The sequence below is a fragment of the Tachyglossus aculeatus genome, chromosome 9 (assembly GCF_015852505.1).
Source record: "Tachyglossus aculeatus isolate mTacAcu1 chromosome 9, mTacAcu1.pri, whole genome shotgun sequence".
Classification (NCBI taxonomy): domain Eukaryota; kingdom Metazoa; phylum Chordata; class Mammalia; order Monotremata; family Tachyglossidae; genus Tachyglossus; species Tachyglossus aculeatus.
In genome coordinates, this window is record NC_052074.1 from 14478386 (window position 1) to 14497371 (window position 18986).

Genomic DNA, 18986 nt, shown 5'->3' on the forward strand with positions numbered 1-18986 from the left:
TACTTACTATGTGCAGAGTACTGTATTAAATATTGAGCACTTGGGAGAGTACAATACAATAGAGTTGGCAGACATGTTCCCTGCCCACAGCGAGCAGTCTACAGGGGGAACTGCAGGCATGTCATAATTGTGAAAACACAGACCATGCTGACATTCAATCAATGTGGTATTTATTGAGTGCTTATTTTGTGCAGAGCACTGTGTTAAGAGCTTGGGAGAGTACAATGTGACAGAATTGGTAGATAGGGAAATAGTTTATTGGTGTAGTAATGAATTCCATGGATTTCCACCACTGGGTAAGATCTGCATAGGGTGACATTTTTTTAAAAATGGTATTTATTATGCACTGACTATGTTCCAGGTACTGGGGTAGACACAAGTTAATCAGATTGGGCACAGACTATGTACCACATGAGGCTCACAGTCTTGAGCTCCATTTTACAGATGAGGGAACTGAGGCAAGGAGAAGCTAAGTGACTTGCCCAAGGTCACAGAGTGGACAAGTGGTGGAGCTTCAATTAGAATCCAGGTCTTTTTGACTCCTGGGCCCATCATGCTCTATCCCTAGGCCATGCTGCTTCTGTTCTGGAAATCTAACCAATATGGGAGATGGGTGTGTCTTGCTCCAGTGAGCCCGGATAAATTTTGGTTAAAAAATCTGGAGTCCCAGACCGCTCTTTCCAACAGGCTCTCCTCTCCCTCTATGCATTTTCAAGCTCCCCAAAACAAGTCTCATTTGGAGTTCCCATCAGTAATATTGAACCTTCTTAATAAAATGATTCCTTTTCTCTGAGTAATTGACATCCAAGTTAATGCTTGCTTGTTTCTGAATCAAGTCTTGGTGAGAGGGAGAGCTCTGCCAAGGGAAACCTTGCCTCAAGTCCCCAGTGATTCACTGCTAGAACAACAAGGCTGGAGTCCCCATGTTGCCAGTGGCTCCTCGACAGAACACCAATATGTGTGTGTGTGTGTGTGTGTGTGTGTGTGTGTGTGTGTGTGTGTGTGTGACATTGGGCAAGTCACTTCTCTGTGCCTCAGTTACCTCATTTGTAAAATGGGGATTAAGACTGTGAGCTCCATGTGGGACAGGGACTATTTTCAACCTAATTATCTTGTATCTACCTCAGTGCTTAAAGCAGTGCTTGGCTGAAAGTAAGCGCTTAACAAATATCATTATTACTACTATATATTATTATATATTTGTATATATATATATAGAGAGAAATATATAGTACAGAAATATAGAACTATCCTTCATATTTGAGGATGACACCACGGATGGTGATGTTCTTGTATGAGGGCATGAGTGGCTGAAAAAGCCAATGCAGGACTTTTAGTCCTGGTCACACTGTGTACAGAAAAAGGTTGCCTCTTGCAGTGTCGTGATTAATATCTGTGGTGCCTGGAACTGTTTTCTCATTTGTGTCTTGTTTCTTGTTCCTTATGAAGCTTTTGCTGGCAGACAACTACTCCTTTCTTGACAGCAATGCTCCTTGCTGGTCTACCCTTGACAACTGACTCTTTTTTTTTCAGTGGGGATGCCTTTGTTTTAGTATTTCTAACAACTATTGCAAGTCACCAACAATCACACCACACTTTTTACTGTCAATTTCTAGCCAAATGAATGCTTAATATGTGAGCATGGCCATACATGCCTAATATTTAATTAATCACCTATACATGTTTTAACATTAAAGTTATTGTAATTCACTAATAGAAATTCTCTTCATTCTGCATCTAACTTGTAATGAGCATTTAAGATACACCCCCATGATAACTTTTTTTTGGCAGAGAGGTTAATTGCAATTACAGGGAAAATATGAAGATGTCAGCTGATAAAGGGAAGCATAACCAGAGGCTTTCAAAGACAGGTTCTATTCATGGTGTAATGTCTTTGTGCTCGATCACTAGATGTGAGGTTGATTCAATAGCCTGTGAGCTCCTTCATTATACTATCATGAATTACTTCTTATTTCTTTTATGGAGTGAAATATCACTTTACACCTAAGTCTCCTCCTCTCTCTCTCCCTGCAGCAATCTCCTGACAATCACAACAATTTTTTTTTTAATAGAACTGTACATGGATCCCTGATATATATATGTGTTCATGGCATTCAATGCAAATCACATAGGGGAACTGAACTTTTACTAACCAGCTGGCTCCTTATGCCCCAAATCAGTAACAGAAGTCTGTGTCTGTATCCTGTCCAACCCATTTTTGCTAGATTGGTTTACTTAGCATGGCTCAGTGGAAATAGCATGGGCTTTCGAGTCAGAGGTCATGGGTTCAAATCCTGGCTCCGCCAACTGTCAGCTGTGTGACTTTGGGCAAGTCACTTCACTTTTCTATGCCTCAGTTACCTCATCTGCAAAATGGGGATTAAAACTGTGAGCTCCTTGTGGGACAACCTGATCACCTTGTAACCACCCCAGTGCTTAGAACAGTGCTTTGCACATAGTGCTTAGCAAATGCCATCATTATTATTATTATTATTATTAACTATGATGTTCATGAAAACATACCTCATGTGAGCCAAGCACTGCATCTGACCTGATTATCTTGCCTCTACCCCAGCACTTTGTACAGTGCTTGGCACATAATCATAACAAATACTAGTATTATCATCGCAGAAGAAATGGGAACCAGATAAATTTAAGTACTATGTATTTTAGTATTATATCTGTAAATAAGAGTAGCTTGTTTCTCTCCAAGCAATCATTTTGTATTTCCAGTCTTGAACCTGAAAGTAAAATAGAAAGAATTGGAGGATCTTACTTTTGGATTCAAGTCAAAGAACGTGAAGTATTTAAACCGTAACCACAACTTCTCATCCTCCTGAATGCCCTGTTCCATAAGTGAGCGGGATGAGTCTAGCCACCTGGAAAAGAACAACAGAGTTAGAAAAGGAAACTGATTCCATGAACAAAATCATGAACAAAGTTATAAAGCCACACTGCACTATAAAATGAAATAATTATTCTCCTAAGCGCTTAATACAGCACTCTGCACGCAGTAAGCGCTCAAACAGGACTGATTGACCTGGTCTGTATAGTGGGGAATTTCTGCAAATATTGTTTCCTAACATCAAAACCCGACTCTCAAACTGGGGTAAAAATATTGTAAGTTTGAAGATGGCACAGGTGCATGCCAGAGCCGCACTGTAGTAAAAATCTGGGTGAGTGAGGCCCTTTCTTTAGGAGGACAGGCATTTCAATCAAGAGGAAGAATTGGAGACAGGCTACTAAGGGGTGCAGAGCAGATTAATCTAAAGAATCTGGCTTGGGTGTAGCCCCAGTGTCTTTAGGATGGAGACAAGCAAAACCTGTGTGCTCTGCTCTCTTGCTCTACGGTTCAAAATAAATGAATATCATCCATCTGTTCAGGCCAAAAGTGTTACTGCCTTGTCCTCCAACACATGTTCTGGCATTTCAATTTTTAAAAGCTATTTTAAAAGGTTTTTTTATAATTCTGCAGTTTAGATCTCTTTCCCTTCGACATATGAGCCTCAAAGGAATTGAGGCTGATCTCGTTAAAGGCACTACAGTTTTCAAGCATTAACTTGACTGTACGGAGTCAGCTCGAAGATAAAACATAGAGAAGTACCCTTACCCTGCATTAAGTTTCGCTTTTTCTACCAGAGACCGAGGGTGGTACATTTCAGCAAGCGTCTCTGGTGAACAGTTGGGTTGACTGAAGGCAAGAAGGTTACAGTTTTGTTCAGTCAGAAGGCTATTGCAGAACCACGTAATGGTGGAAGAAGCAGGCATTCCATTGATCGGATCATATGTGGGTGTCAGGGTTTTACTATACAAACCAGGACTTGCTGCAAAGAAAACAGGAATACTCACTGTCATGTTAGTAGAAGTCCCCTGTCTGTGCTCGGATCCTCCCCCTCTAGACTGTGAGTTCATTATGGGCAGGGATGTGTCTGACAATTCTGTCAGCATAATAATGATAATAATAATAATAATAATGGTATTTGTTAAGTGCTTACTATGTGCAAAGCACTGTTCTAAGCACTGGGGAGGATACAAGGTGATCAGATTGTCCCATGTGGGGCTCACAGTCTTCATCCCCATTTTACAGATGAGGTAACTGAGGCACAGAGAAGTTAAGTGACTTGACCAAAGTCACACAGCTGACAGTTGGCCAAGCTGGAATTTGCATCCATGACCTCTGACTCATAAGCCGATGCTCTTTACATTGAGCTACGCTGCTTCTCTCCCAAGTGCTCAGTACAGTGCTCTGCCCATAGTAAGTGCTCAATAAATCCCACTGTTGATGATTCTCCCAGGCAGTGTAACTTCTCCTGGGGGTGCCCTGCCTCTCTCCCAAGAACCAGCGCTGCCACTGTGCTTGCCCCAATCTCAGCCCAAGTTCCTCCTGTTTCCTCACTCTCCCCTCCCTCTTCCCCCTGAGTTCTCCCTTCTCGCCTTTTTTCTGCTCTGACTCCTGCTCCCCTTTAGTCCCTGCTAATCACACCTTAAAAGTCACCCTCTCCAAGCCAGAAATGGCAGCAATGGCCCACATAGAGACCAACCTCTACTTTAACTACAAAGTTCAGGGTCACCCATACCTGCTGGGCATATAATAATATATAATAATAATAATAAAATAATAAAAATAATAAAATAATGAAAGGCATATTGTATTTAAAATATGGTTTCTCTTGTTCTAAGGAAATATATCTAGGAATGATTGCCATAGAGCATTCCTTGGGTTCCCATATAACTTAGTGGGAAAACAGCATGGCTCAGCGGAAAAAACATGGGCTTGGGAGTCAGAGGTTGTGGGTTCAAAGTGGGTTCAAGTGGCTCTGCCACTTAATAATAATAATAATGTTGACGGCATTTATTAAGTGCTTACTATGTGCAAAGCACTGGTCTAAGCACTGGGGAGGTTACAAGGTGATCAGGTTGTCCCATGGGGGGGGCTCAGTCTTAATCCCCATTTTACAGAGGAGGTAACTGAGGCACAGAGAAGTTAAGTGGCTTGCCCAAAGTCACACAGCTGACAGTTGGCCAAGCTGGGATTTGAATCCATGACCTCTGACTCCAAAGCCCATGCTCTTTCCTCTGAGCCACGCTGCTTCTCTGACACTTGTCAGCTGTGTGACTCTGGGCAAGTCATTTCACTTCTCTGGGCCTCAGTTACCTCATCTGTAAAATGGGGATTAAGACTGTGAGCCCTACCTGGGACGACCTGATTACCTTGTATTCCTCCCACCACCCAGTGCTTAGAACAGTGCTTGGCACATAGTAAGTGCTTAATAAATACCATCATTATTACTATTACAAAATGATTTTTGAAGGGTGTGCTGTAGGAATACTATTTTTTAAAAATATTACTCTTTAGAAGAAGTAGATCTATTCCATAGATAATTGAAGAAAATTCTATTAAAATAATGTTTATACTGTAGAAATAAAGAGCATTTTCTTGGTTTTAAAGAGTTATACTAACAGTTTGTAAAGATAGTCATAAAAAAATGCTATACTCTTACTTGGGGTTCCTGAATTTGTTGGAGAATTATCCAAATTTAAAATATCTTCAATTACTGGCTCCTTGCTGCTCTTTTCTTTCTTCTTTTTCTTTTTAAAATCTTCTGATGGCTTTAACAAAGAGAGCTCTTCTGATCTCCTAATATCTAGAATTTAATGACAAAATATCTATTGAAAACTCTTCTATGGGTCAACACAATTTACAAACATGCACCATGATCTAATGGAAAAAGCATAGGAGTGAAGTTAGGAAACATGAATTTTAGTCCCCACTTCACCACTTACCTGTTATATGACCTTGGGCAAATCACTTAACATTTCTGTGCCTCAGTTTCATCATCTTCAAAATAAGGACAAAATACCTGCTTGCCCTCCCTCTCAGGTGGTAAACCCCATGTGGAACAGAATCTGTGTCTAATCTGATTATTTTGTATCTATGCAATACCTAGCACAGGGCTTGGAATATAATAAATGCTTTATGAGAACTATATTATATTATATACTATCGAGATACAATGTCCTAGGTTTTGTTTGGCCCTCATAGGGGAAGAAATGAAAGCAAGGACTTGCATGTAATAAAAAAAAACAATCAATAAATTATTAAATCTCAAGTGTAGTTACCAGACATTACCTCTCCTGTAGTGTACTTACCAACAGTTAGTATTTTTAATACTACTGTATTATTCTGAAACAAATGTGACATTAGATTTAAGGTCTCAAGTAGATTTAGCACTGAAATGTCAAGACCAGGGCTTGAAAAATACAACCCCTTCTTCCCTCCAGTGACCCTTTCTGGGATTAAGAGCATTTATTTCAACTTGTCTCTGTATCTCTTTAATTCTACTTAAGTGCTTTTTTTTTTTTAAAAAAAATGGCATTTTTAAGCGCTTACAAGGCATTGTACTAAGCACTGGGGTAGATACAGGTTAACTAGGTCACAGTCCTTGTCTCACATGGGACTTAGAGTCTTAATCCCCCCTTTTCAGATGAGGTAACTGGGGCACGGAGAAGTGAGGTACCCAAGGTCACAAAGCAGCCAAGTGGCAGAGCCAGGATTGGAACCCAGGTTCTCTGACTCTTAAGCCCTCAAATCTGACAGTTACTCTCCTCTGCTTTCAAAGCCTTATTGAAGGTATGTTTCCTCCAAGAGGCCTTCCCTAACTAAGCCCAATTTTCCTTCCTCCCCACTTCCTTCTGTCACCCTGACTTGCTCATCCCCCTCATCATCCCCCCTCTCAATTCCACAGCACTTATATACATCTGTAATCTGTCTACTAATGTCTGTCTCTCCCTCTAGACTGTAAGCTCACTGTGGGCAGGGACTCTGCCTGTTTATTGTTATACTGTACTCTCCTAAGTGCTTAATACAGTGCTCTGCACACAGTAAGTGCTCAATAAATACGAATGAATGAACCGAATGAATCAATGAAAGGCCCATACTCTGGCCACTAGTCCACATTGCTTCCCCATCGCTTAGCTGAGAGATTCTAGGAAACAGGCAGGCCCCGGGGGTACTTACTAAGGGTTTTGCAGATGTCACTGACAGCCTTGAAGACAACTGATGAGAAGCTGACTTTAAGTCTTACAGTCTTCATGTTTGGCAAAAGAAGACGTAACATTTTATGCTGAGGTGTGAAGATCAAGGCAGCATCTGCCTGCACTCCACATTTGTCCAGAGTCCAATGCGTTTTTAGAAGCCAGCACTGTTTCTGTTCCCACCAAAGTGCAAAGTCTGACCAATCTTGGGCAATTTCTATAAACAAAGAAAATATTTACTCTATAATCAAAGAATTGGAGCACTCGAATATCAATTACAAAGATAAGGACACTGGTAGAATAGTATTAGTTTTTAAAATGGTATTTAAGCGCTTATTGTGTGCCAGGCACTGTTATAAGCTCTGGGGTACGTACATGCTCATCAGTTGGTCACAGTCTATGTCTCTCATGGGCCTCACAGTCTTATTCCCCATTTTTACAGATGAGGTACCTGGGCCACAGAGAAGTTAAGTGACTTTCCCAAGGTCACACAGCAGACAAGTGGCAGAGCCGAGATTAGCGGGCAGGGAATGTGTCTGCTTATTGTTATACTGTACTCTCCCAAGTGCTTAGCAAAGTGCTCTGCACACAGTAAGGGGTCAATAAATACAACTGAATTCAATGAACTTTCTTCTGCTCCTGGTAGACTGGGAATGTCTTAATCAGACTATAAATTCCTTGTGGTCAGGGAAAACATCTATCAATTGTGTTGTACTATACTCTCCCAAGCTCTTAGTACATTGTTCTGCACAAAGTAAGTGCTCAAAAAATACCATTGATGACAGTGAAAACGGATGCATACGAGAAGTGGGGTTCGGGGTGATTAAAGGAGCCACTTTGCTGCAGGAATTGACAGTGATGTTCTGACTGGCGGCCTGACACACCTTGGGGGTTGCTCCTTGGTACATACACACATATATGAGGGGTGGCCCAGTTTAGGCGACGTTCAGTAACAGAAGCCCCCCTCCCCACATGCCAAGCGTCCACTTTGAAATGATTCAAGCTGGAACAAGTGCATCGGTTGTTACTCTTTTACCTGTGTCCTGTTCTGGGCAGTTGTGCTAAGCTTTCAGCCTGGCCTTAACAGACTGGCTTTTCCTTTCTATCCCACCCAGAGCCTGTAATTGCATCAATCTATCGTATTTATTGAGCACTTTACTGTACTATGGAACTGTGAGTATTCAGTAAATATTTAAATGATAAAATTCTTATTGCATTTAAGTGCTTAAAATATATCGAGCATTGATCGAAGTACTAGGGCAGATAAAAGTTAATCAGGTCGGACACAGTCCCTGCCCCACGTGGGGCTCACAGTCTAAGTAGGAGGGAGAATAGGCTAATTGAAATTAACTTACCCTTTTCATGGGTGAGGAAACCAAACTCTGAATAGGATAGTAAGTTCAGGGACATAAACACTTAGTGCAACACTCTGCACACTGTAAGTGCTCAATAAATCCCATCGACTGATTGATGGAGTGATTCTGGAATTGCAACTTCAGAAGTTCTTATGGGAAAAGAATATCTGTCTACTTTTGAAAACTCTGTGGATATACTACCAGAATGATTGATTGCAGGTGGAGGTGGCGAGTTCTGGGAGGGATGTGTCCATTGTGTCGCTGTGGGTCGGACATGACTTGACAGCATAAGGCAACAACTACTGAATCCTCAGGTTTCTAGAGGAGCCAGAGCCTGCGTCTATTGAAAGTAAGCTCCTTGTGGGCAGGGATTGCTTCTACCAACTCTACTGTATTATCCTTTCCCAGGCACTTGGTACATTGCTCTGCACACAGTAAGCACTTCATTAATACCGTTGATTGAGGTTGTCAAAAGTTTCCAAGTTCATCTGAAAACAGCACTTCTAGTAAGCTAGGATTTGCTAGACTTAGGCGGGAAGGTGCCATTCAGTAGTGCTACCCAGAGAAAAGGGTCACTTTTTGAGGAACCCAAGATGGAAATGATCCACAGATTTAACTTCTCCAACCCTGCATCTCACTCTGCTTCTCACTACTTAGAGTTGGGGTGGAGCCAGAAGCACCACTTCTCCTTATTTTTGATGACTTCTCTATTTCTAAATGTCTCCTACATACGGAAGAGTGGAGGAAACTGCCTAGATTTCTTTGTAGGAGAGGTGGTCTCTGGGGATTAAACATGCTCCCCTTCCAATTAGGAAATCAAAGAAGATTTCTTTGATAACGATAACATTAGTATTGAAGAGCTATGTACTGAGCATTGGAGTGGAGAAAATACGATCATATCAGGCACTCCCTGTCTCACCTGGGCTTTGCAGTCCAAGTGGGAAGGAAAACAGGTATTTCGTCCCCATTAACAGATGAGGAAGCTTAGGCTCAGAGAAATTAAGTGATTTGCCCAAAGTCACTCGGTAAAGCCAGGATTCGATGCAGGCAGAAAGATAGCTTAATCATCTGCATTCATGGTGTAGCCATTGTCACTTCTTACAACCTCTGTATCTTTTTGAAGGTATTTTTAACCCATATGTTAGAACGTTCTAATCTGGTTTAATGGATAAGGGTTGATAGAATCAGCAAAAAGGTGGTTGTAGGAGTGTTAGGGGAAATGAGTGATCTAATTTTCTTCTTCCTCAATTATCTAGGTTTCCCTCCCCTACCTTTTTGTAAATAGCGCAAGGCTGAAAAGCATGTGGGTCAACTCTAAAGTCACTTTGTAAACATTTTTACACACCACGGTCATTGAACCTTCTCAATCATTCAATCAATGGTATTGAGTATTTACTGTGTACAGAGTACTATGATTAGTAACCACTGGGAAAATACAACAGAGTTGTAGACATGCACCCTGCCCACAATGAATTTACAATCTAGATGGGGAGACAGACATTGATATGTTATGGATGTTTACGTAAGTGCTAGTGCTCAAGGGCATTCAATATTCCTCGTCTTTCACAGCCAATTCCTTTGGCAGAGAAGCAAGCGCAGAAGAAACTTGTTCAGGACAAAATGCCAAATCTCCCCTCTTGGTAAAGATTTTGGCCCCATCCCTTCAGGGGTGAGCCAATAACATTATACTTTCGGTAGATAGCAGTTACCTCAGAGAAGACATTACGCAAACATCACCACTTGAGTGCCTGCTGCGTGCAAAGCACTACACTAAACGCTCCTTCTTGAACTGAGAGCTCCATGTGGAACAGGGACTGTGTCCAACCTGATTACCTTGTATCCACCCCAGTGCACATAGTAAATGCTTAAAAATAAAAAGATCCCAAGTACTATCTTCTAGGGCTTGTAAAAGCCACTAGTGAAACCAGACCAGAAGCAGATCCAAGCTGTGCAGAATTTCACTGAGGGAATCTTTGGATGCAATTTTGATGTCTTGGTACTATTGGTTTCTGTTAGCCGTTAAAGTCAGTTGTTAAAGTTAAAAGTCAGCTTGGCTTTAAAAGTTCTTTCTTGTTTATTACATAACCTGGCAGCATTTGGGTTGAGGTAGATTGTGTAATCCCTTTCAGCTATGTAATTCAGATGCTGAAGATTTTGGGAGGGTTCAGTGTTTACCTCAGTTACCTCAATCTTCTTCAGGTTGATCGTCAATCTGCAGCAACATGTTAATTCTGCCCAGTGGCCCATAATCTATCACGCCTTCACTTATGTGTACTTCCAAGGCATGAAGTCAGAACACAGAAGTCTCTCCATGACTTTCTCTAGTACAGCCAAGTACATTTGTAATTTGAGATGGTATAGCATTTCCTTGAAGGTAATATTGGCTCTGCTTCCTATTTCACAGCTTTTTTTTTTTGGAATTTTTCAGAATTTAAGTAAATGCTTTTACATTTGAACCGCAACTGGGCACTCTATTCTTGAATAAAGCTTTGGGCTGTCAAGATGTAGCAACACCAGGTCCCCAAATGAAGTAATATTGGGTGAGAGATCTGCCCCCCCGTCCCCTCTCCCGAGATAGTATGGGGCTAGTGGAAAGAAAGACCATGAAACTAGGAGATGGGAACCTGGGGTACTAGTTCCAGCTCTGCCACTGGCCTGCTGTGTGACCTCAGTTAATTTGCTTAACCTCTCTGGTCCTATTTCCTCCCTGCTGTCTCCTCCTTAGATTCTGGTCCCCTTATGGGGCTGGCTAGATTTCTAATCTCCTTAGATCAACCCCAGTGTTTATAAAGCCCTAACCATAGTCACAATTTAACTCTTGGGCCTGATATTGCCAAAACAGGCAATCCAAACTGAATCCCTTAATTCTCGGGAAGACACCTGGGAATGATGATGATGATGATGGCATTTATTAAGTGCTTACTATGTGCAAAGCACTGTTCTAAGCGCCAGGGAGGTTACAAGGTGATCAGGTTGTCCCACATGGGGCTCACAGTCTTCATCCCCATTTTACAGATGAGGTCACTGAGGCACAGAGAAGTTAAGTGACTTGCCCAAAGTCACACAGCTGACAATTGGCAGAGCTGGGATTTGAAACCATGACCTTTGACTCCAAAGCCCGTGCTCTTTTCCACTGAGCCACGCTGCTTCCCAGCAGAAGCAGAATCCCTGCCCAGGTCACCTGGTTAGGTGACCCAGATCAACTCTAACTCCACTAGAGCCACACCCTTGAATGGAAGGGTTCCAGCACCCTCTCCACTAAATGGAAACTCCAAGGGTCAGACATGCAGCCCAGATGGTCCATAAATCCTCTTCAGCTCTATAATACTGGACACGAGATAGGCTGAGTCAATAGGAGATGACTGAATTACAGGTGGGGTTCTTGAATCAAGGATGCCCTTGTCTGGATCCTCCACTCCTCTATTTCTTGGAATCGATAATTCTTAAAATGGGATTTCACGAGCCATGCTGTGTTCCAAGAGTGCAACCCGAGGGCTGTGTGAGGTTTCACTCATTTGAATCGGTGTCAATTGCACCAAGCCATAAGCAAAGGTGGTTTAATAGACCGGGAGACCCCAGGCAAAAGGTCATTCAGAATTGGGACTGTCCTTGGGCCGGAGTAGAGAAGGAATGAATTACTTGCTAGTGTGCTAACATCTAATTAAAAACTCCTTTTGCTAACCAAGTCTGCTAACAAGGATTAAAGCATGACTAAATAAGTTCACCATTTTTTATGGCATTTGTTAAGCGCTTACTATGTGCCAGTCACTGTACTAAGCGAGGGAGTAGATAGAAGCTAATTTGGTTGGATGCAGTCCATATCCCTCATGGGGCTCACATTCTTAATCCCCATTTTACAGATGCACTTATCCTATCCTGCCCTGATTACTGTCTCTACCTCCTTGCTGACTTCCCTGCCTCCTGACTCTCCTGACTCCAGACCATACTTCATTCTGTTGCCTGGATCATTTTTTCTATAAAAAGGTTCAGGCCATGTTTCCCCACTCCAGGGGTTGCCCATCCACCTTGGTACAGAAACTCCTTACCGTCAGCTTTAAAACACTCAATCACCTTGCCCCCTCCTACCTCACCTCGCTACTCTATTACAACCCAGCCCACATACTTCAATCCTCTAATTCCAACCTATTCACTATATTCTGATCTTGTCTATCTCCCCACTGCCAAGTCCTGCCTCTGGCCTAGAACGCTCTCCCTTTTTGTATCCTAGAGAAAATTACTCTCCTCATATTAAAAGTCTCATTGAAGGCACATCTCCTCCAAGAGGCCTTCTCTAACTAAGCCTTTATATCCTCTTTTCCCAGTCCCTTCTGTGTCACCCTGACTTGCTCCCTTTATTCACCAGAGTGGGGTGAGGGTGGTGGTGAGGGGTGGGAAGTGGTTGAATGGGGGTGAGCTGGCGGGGGGGCCAGTGCAATGGGAGGGAGATGAGGGGACTGTGCTGGGACAGGATGGCATGGTTGGGGTGGGGGAGAGGGGTGAGGTGGGATTAGATGGGAGTGCAATGAGGAGAGGAGAGGGAGAGGAGCAGGGGTGCTGGGCATGGGGGTCAAGGGAGGGAAAATCAGAGGGAGGGGACTGAAAGCACATGGTGGGGCTAGGTGTGAGAGAAAGAAAGTCCTGACCTGCAACAGCTCATCTGTAAACTCAGCAGGATGTGGCAAGTTCTAGTAAGGGGTGACTCAGTAGCACACAGCTGACGGGGAATCCACAGATTCTGAGCTGCAATTAGTCATTAGCATCTGTCTGGGGGAATACTGATAGGGTGAACCCTCTCAAGTCATTAATTGTTGATGGGTGACTATTGATACCGCTCATGTACATATCCATAATTTATATTAACGTCTGTTTCTGCCCCCTAAACTGTAAATTCATCAAGGGCAGGGTATGTATCAGTAAGCGCTCAGTCAGTAAGCATTCAGGAAATACGATTAAATAACTGAAGCACAGAGACATTACATGATTTGCCCAAAGTCACACAGCAGACAAGTGGAGGAGCCGGCAATAGAACCCAGGTCCTTTTGAGACCTAGGCCCTTGCTTTACCCAATAATGCTTCTCATTCCTTGGGGAAACCTGCTGTGCTGTTTGTCTATCGTCCCCCAAAACAATGAGGGTGTTTACAGGCATGGCTAAGCAAAGATAGATGACATGTATGCAGAGCACTAGGAAACTACCTATTGGTTTGAGTAGCAGCATTATTAGCACTTCATTTGAATGCAAACAGTAAGGCTATATCTGATACTTTAAATGTATTTGGTTTCCTGTTAAAATCTCATCTCAGTTTTGATTGTACTTACTAAATTGTAGTTTTAGTAAGTCAGCGTATTTCTGACATGCTCATTCTTAATAATCTTAACACTTGCTAATAGTCATCAGGTTGCCAATGAAATCCATGAATTTTGCCTCTGAGTCAATATTAAGGATGAAGTTGTTTAAACAATGAAGGGCCCTAGATCTGGTGGAAAAGGACATACCTCTGTTACTAATGCTGATTATGCCCACTCATTCATTGATGTTAGTACAACAATAATAACAGTGATGAATGCTTACTATATATCAAGCACTACGCTAAGTGCTGGGGTAGATACCTAGTGATTTGCCTAGGGTCACACAGCAGGTCAGTGGCAAAGGCAGAATTAGAACCCACGTCCCTTGACTCTTAGGCCTGTCCTCTTTCCACTAAAGCCATGCTGCTTCTGGCTACTTCAGCTGTTTTACTCGTGAGCGATTAATTTAAATGAGTAGAGTCCATCAAAATCCTGTCAACCATATCCACTTCTCTATATATTTCTTATTTCTGAGGATTCTTTTCTATTACCAAATGAGGGAATCCTGAAGGGAGCTTTAGCAGACAAAACAGGATACAGGAGCCTTCTCTTAGCAAACAAGAACTTCCTGGCTTTTGTTTCATTCCAATCTCTTTAAATGGTAGCTTGCAGCAAAATGCATGCTGAAATCATTGGCTCAGAAGCAGTATGGCTGGTTGCTCTTCCTAAATACCTGTGGCCTCACTTTCTTGCCTGTTTGTGTTCATAATGCCTATTAACATATCAGGAACATGCATAGACCAGTAATTTGAGGCACTAATTATTAAAGAAGCGACTAACACAACACACATCAGAAAATAAATACATTAATCACACATCTTCTTTGTTTTAAAAGGAAAAAAAACCCCAATAGCTCACCACCAATTGAGAAACAGCACCTATTATACCTTACTAATGCATACATAGTCCACTTTGCATTACCTCACACTGTCTGTATTGAGCTAGCATGTACTCTAGACTGTGAATGCACAGTATCATAAATCAATAAAAAAGTGTCTAAACTATTAACACAAAGACTCTGTCTTTGTCTTTGGGGTGACTCTGGTCTCTTCACCTACAGAAAGTTGCTACATACTTCGTTTAAAACTTTTGTAAATTTGATGAAAGGTAGATTAACTTACCAATTTTCTCAACTAATTTGAGCATCACTCCACCAATATGCAGATCTCCAGATACTGTAAGTTTAATAGCATCTTTTACTAACTGATGGTCAACACGGATGCTAAGTTCCCATGAATTGGATCCATAGTCACTAGAAGAAATCATCTTGGCAACTTGCAAATCTATTCAGTAAAATCAAGACAACAGGGCAGTTAGAAATCTGAAAAGTTACCAGAGCACTGTCCACCTGCATTGTTGCTCCATTTTTTATGCCCAACACTTTGGCAGGATGGGGACTGTGTCCACCCTGATTATCACGTATCTACTCCAGTGTTTAGTACAGTGCACATAGTAAGTGCTTATCAAATACCACAAAGAATACCAGAACAGTCCAAGGGACAACTTGGCAACCCCACCGCCACACAATATTAGTTCCCAGTTGGTTTCTTAAGATCTGACCTTGGTTGACTGTCCAGTGAACACAAACATCAGCTTGGGGTGGGGGTGGAGGGGGCGAGGAAAGGAGAGAGGGCCAGGATAGTGAGCAAGAAGTAAATTCTAAGAGTTTATTTGACAATCTAACCTGGTAAATATTCATTCATTTTGCTACTTGTCTATTCTAGATTGTGAGAGTTCTGAGAGCAAAAATTATATATTGTCATGAATCGCCACCTGAAGATGTTTAATAGATTACTCATTATTAAGTGAATAGTAATGGCATTTATTAAGTGCTTACTATGTGCAATGCACTGTTCTAAGCACTGGGGAGGTTACAAGGTGATCAGGTTGTCCCAGGGAAACTCACAGTCTTAATCCCCATTTTACAGATGAGGTAACGGAGGCACAGAGAAGTTAAGTGACTTGCCCAAAGTCACACAGCTGACAATTGGCGGAGCTGAGATTTGAACCCATGACCTCTGACTCCAAAGCCCGTGCTCTTTCCACTGACCCATGCTGCTTCTCAATGAATGAATATAATAACTCTATGATTATTAAAGCCAAGTAACTAAATTACGTTTGTACCTACCCTTGTGCTTGGCACATAGAAAGTGCTTTGTAAATACCATCCCTAAGTAAAATTGCAAAACAGAAGTTGTTTTTCCTCAATTAGAAAACTGCACACTGCATTCATATTAAACTGAAAATAGGAAAATTATCACTTGCAAAATGTTATGCTTTTAAAAATTAGTCATTCCTCCTTCTAGATCATCAGCATTTATTAAGCACCTACTTATGTACATGCAACAGGCTCCATTCTACTTTTGCTATAATGTGTTCATCTTGTTTTTCAAAATAACAGGAGAAAAAGAATTTGTTTCAATTTCCTTCCCAGTTTGCAAAATGAGAATTTTTTCTCTATCATTTTTTCAAAGCAGTAAAGTGCTTACGTTCTAAGAACTTTATAAAGTGATATACGAAACTAGTGAAAAATTCTATTAACCCAGAACCATTTTAGAAGCCCAATTTAACTAATGGTGCTAGTTCTGTTAATATTGTGCTTTTCTAAATGCTTTGTTCAGCACTCTTTACATAGTAAGCACTCAATAGACAGCATCTAAGACCAGCCAATGAAAATAAGCTGAGTCCACAAGCATAAAAGACTTAATTAATGAAAATGACAATGTAACCAAACTGGGAGGTACTTTTTTAATCGTATTTTTAAAATGTTGAGCACTTATGTGCCAGACACTGCATTAAGCTCTGGGGTAGTTAGATCCAAGCTAGTCAGGTTAGATACTGTCCATGTCCCACGTGGGGCTCACTGTCTTCATGCCCATTTTACAGATGAGGTAATTGAAGTTGTGACTTGTCCAGGGTCACACAGTGGACAAGTGGTGGGGCTGGGATTAGAACCTCGATCCTCTGACTCCTGGGCCCAAGCTCCTTTTTCATTTGGGAATAGCAAGTACTTAAGGAATGAAAAAGAAAATATGAACCTCTACAAAGCATGAATACTTAAGGTTGCTTATTCAGAAAATGCTAAGAGCAAAGAACTCAAACACCGAAGCACTCATTTTTCAGAAATCAGAATAGGGAAAGTGCCCAGAAATAGCTATTTGGTACTATGGTCAGTAAGCGAATAGCTTTACCACTTTAAGAAAAAGTCCGAATATTTTATAGTTTTGCACATAAAGGAATGAATGTTCACAGAGATTTTCCTCGTTTGGATTGCACAGTAGAATTGAGTCTCAATCGTTTGAAAGGTAAGAAAAAAATAATCAAACCATATGATTTGCATATGTCTCATCAATCTTTTTTCATGGAGATATAATATTTAATAAAATGTTGTGAGTACTGCTGACTAGAAAGCAATATTTAGCTGGACCACATTAGCTCTCCTGGCTACATTAACTGAAATGAATTTTTCTCCGAGGTGGACAGAAAAAGGCAAACGGTATTTAAACAAGTGTATTTAAACAATAGAAATTGAAATGTTTAAAAACATCTGGATAAGGGCTTTTTCAAAAATACACAATAACAGACCTTAGTAGGAACGCAAGCAATGATCATTTGATTATGGCGAATTTCGGTGTGATTTTTTTAAAAAAAATCAGGTTCCCCCACATTCCTCCAGCTGCCGTCCACACTGAGCCTTCATTCCTGGGGACTTCTGAACATTTTTCTACTCAGCAGCGAGTTGGGACTTGTCACTGCAAGCAGAAGGATTTTCTGCCCTCCAAGCCCCAGGCCCAGGGTAGCCCTTGCCCCCTCCCCACTCACACGAACCACCCAACATGGGGGGCCAAAAGAATGTCCTTTTCTCCCATCCCTTCTGCGTCACCCTTGCACTTGGAATTTGCTCCCTCGGCTCCATGGCACCTACGCACACATCCGTAATATATTTAATAATAATAATAATGGTATTTATTAAGCGCTTCCTATGTGCAAAGTAATCCCCATTTTGCAGTTGAGGTAACTGAGGCCCAGAGAAGTGAAGTGACTTGCCCAAAGCCACCCAGCTGACAATTGGCAGAGCCGGGATTTGAACCCACGACCTCTGACTCCAAAGCCCGGGCTCTTTCCACTGAGCCACGCTGCTTTTCCATTCATATTTATATGAATGTCTGTCTCCTCCTCTAGACTGTATGGTCCTTGTGCCCAGGGAAGGGGTCTGCAGCGTGGCTCAGTGGAAAGAGCAGGGGTTTTGGAGGTCATGGGTTCAAATCCCAACTAGGCCAATTGTCAGCTGTGTGACTTTGGGCCAGTCACTTAACATCTCAGCGTGGCTCAGTGGAAAGAGCCCGGGCTTTGGAGTCGGAGGTCATGGGTTCAAATCCCAGCTCCGTCAGCTGTGTGACTTTGGGCAAGTCACTTCACTTCTCTGGGCCTCAGTTCCCTCATCTGTAAAATGGGGATGAAGACTGTGAGCCCCCCGTGGGACAACCTGATCACCTTGTAAGCTCCCTGGTGCTTAGAACAGTGCTTTGCAAATTTGTACTTCCCAAGCGCTTAGTACAGTGCTCTGCACATAGTAAGCGCTCAATAAATACGATTGATTGATTGATTTGCACATAGTAAGTGCTTAATAAATGCCATTATTATTATTATCTCTGTGCCTCAGTTACCTCATCTGTAAAATGGGGATTAAGACGGTAAGCCCCCCCGTGGGACAACCTGATCATCACCTTGTAACTACCCCAGCGCTTAGAATAGTGCTTTGCACATAGTGAGCGCTTAATAAATGCCATAAAAAACCAAAACTCTTCTACTGTGCTTTCTTAAGCGCTCAGTATAGTGCTCTGCACACAGTAAGCACTCAATAAATGCGATTGATTGATTGACTGATCACACAGTAGCAGCCCAGGAGACAGGTTGGAGAATAAAGGCCGCTTTAAAGAATTGGGGGTGGATCCCCACCTGGGCACCCCCACCCCAACTCCACCGGCCGGCTCGAGGGGAGGAGGGGAGAACTCTTTAATTCCCCCCAAAGTTATCGATCCCGGGGCCGAGGCGTTTAAGATAAGGCGAGATAGGTGAAAGTCTTTTGAAACTGCAGGGAGCCACTCCCTGGTCTTTCAGTCGTATTTAAGGAGCGCTTCCAGGTGCAGAGCACTGTACTAAGCGCTTGGGAGGAGACAATATAAGTATCAGCAGTTTAGCGTGGCTTAGTGGAAAGAGCACGAGTTTAGGAGTCGGAGGTCGTGGGT

The 18986-nt window shown here is 42.1% G+C and overlaps 1 protein-coding gene across 4 annotated transcripts in view; it reads right to left on the reverse strand.

Annotated features, from left to right (window-relative positions):
* The window catches only part of FERMT1 (fermitin family member 1), a 41496-nt gene that overhangs the window by 20568 nt on the left and 1942 nt on the right, over positions 1-18986 (reverse strand). For 2 of the 4 annotated variants that reach the window (XM_038751913.1, XM_038751916.1), the window contains exons 2-6: positions 14859-15020; positions 7019-7252; positions 5502-5645; positions 3611-3824; positions 2777-2879 (exon numbers count right to left, since the gene is read on the reverse strand). In XM_038751913.1, coding sequence (XP_038607841.1) covers positions 2777-2879; positions 3611-3824; positions 5502-5645; positions 7019-7252; positions 14859-15003 — 840 coding nt within the window. In that variant the 5' untranslated portion in view covers positions 15004-15020. Of the gene's footprint in view, positions 1-2776; positions 2880-3610; positions 3825-5501; positions 5646-7018; positions 7253-14858; positions 15021-15297; positions 15307-17322; positions 17406-18986 lie in introns of those variants that run through there. The other 2 variants (XM_038751914.1, XM_038751915.1) reach the window with 2 other exon arrangements.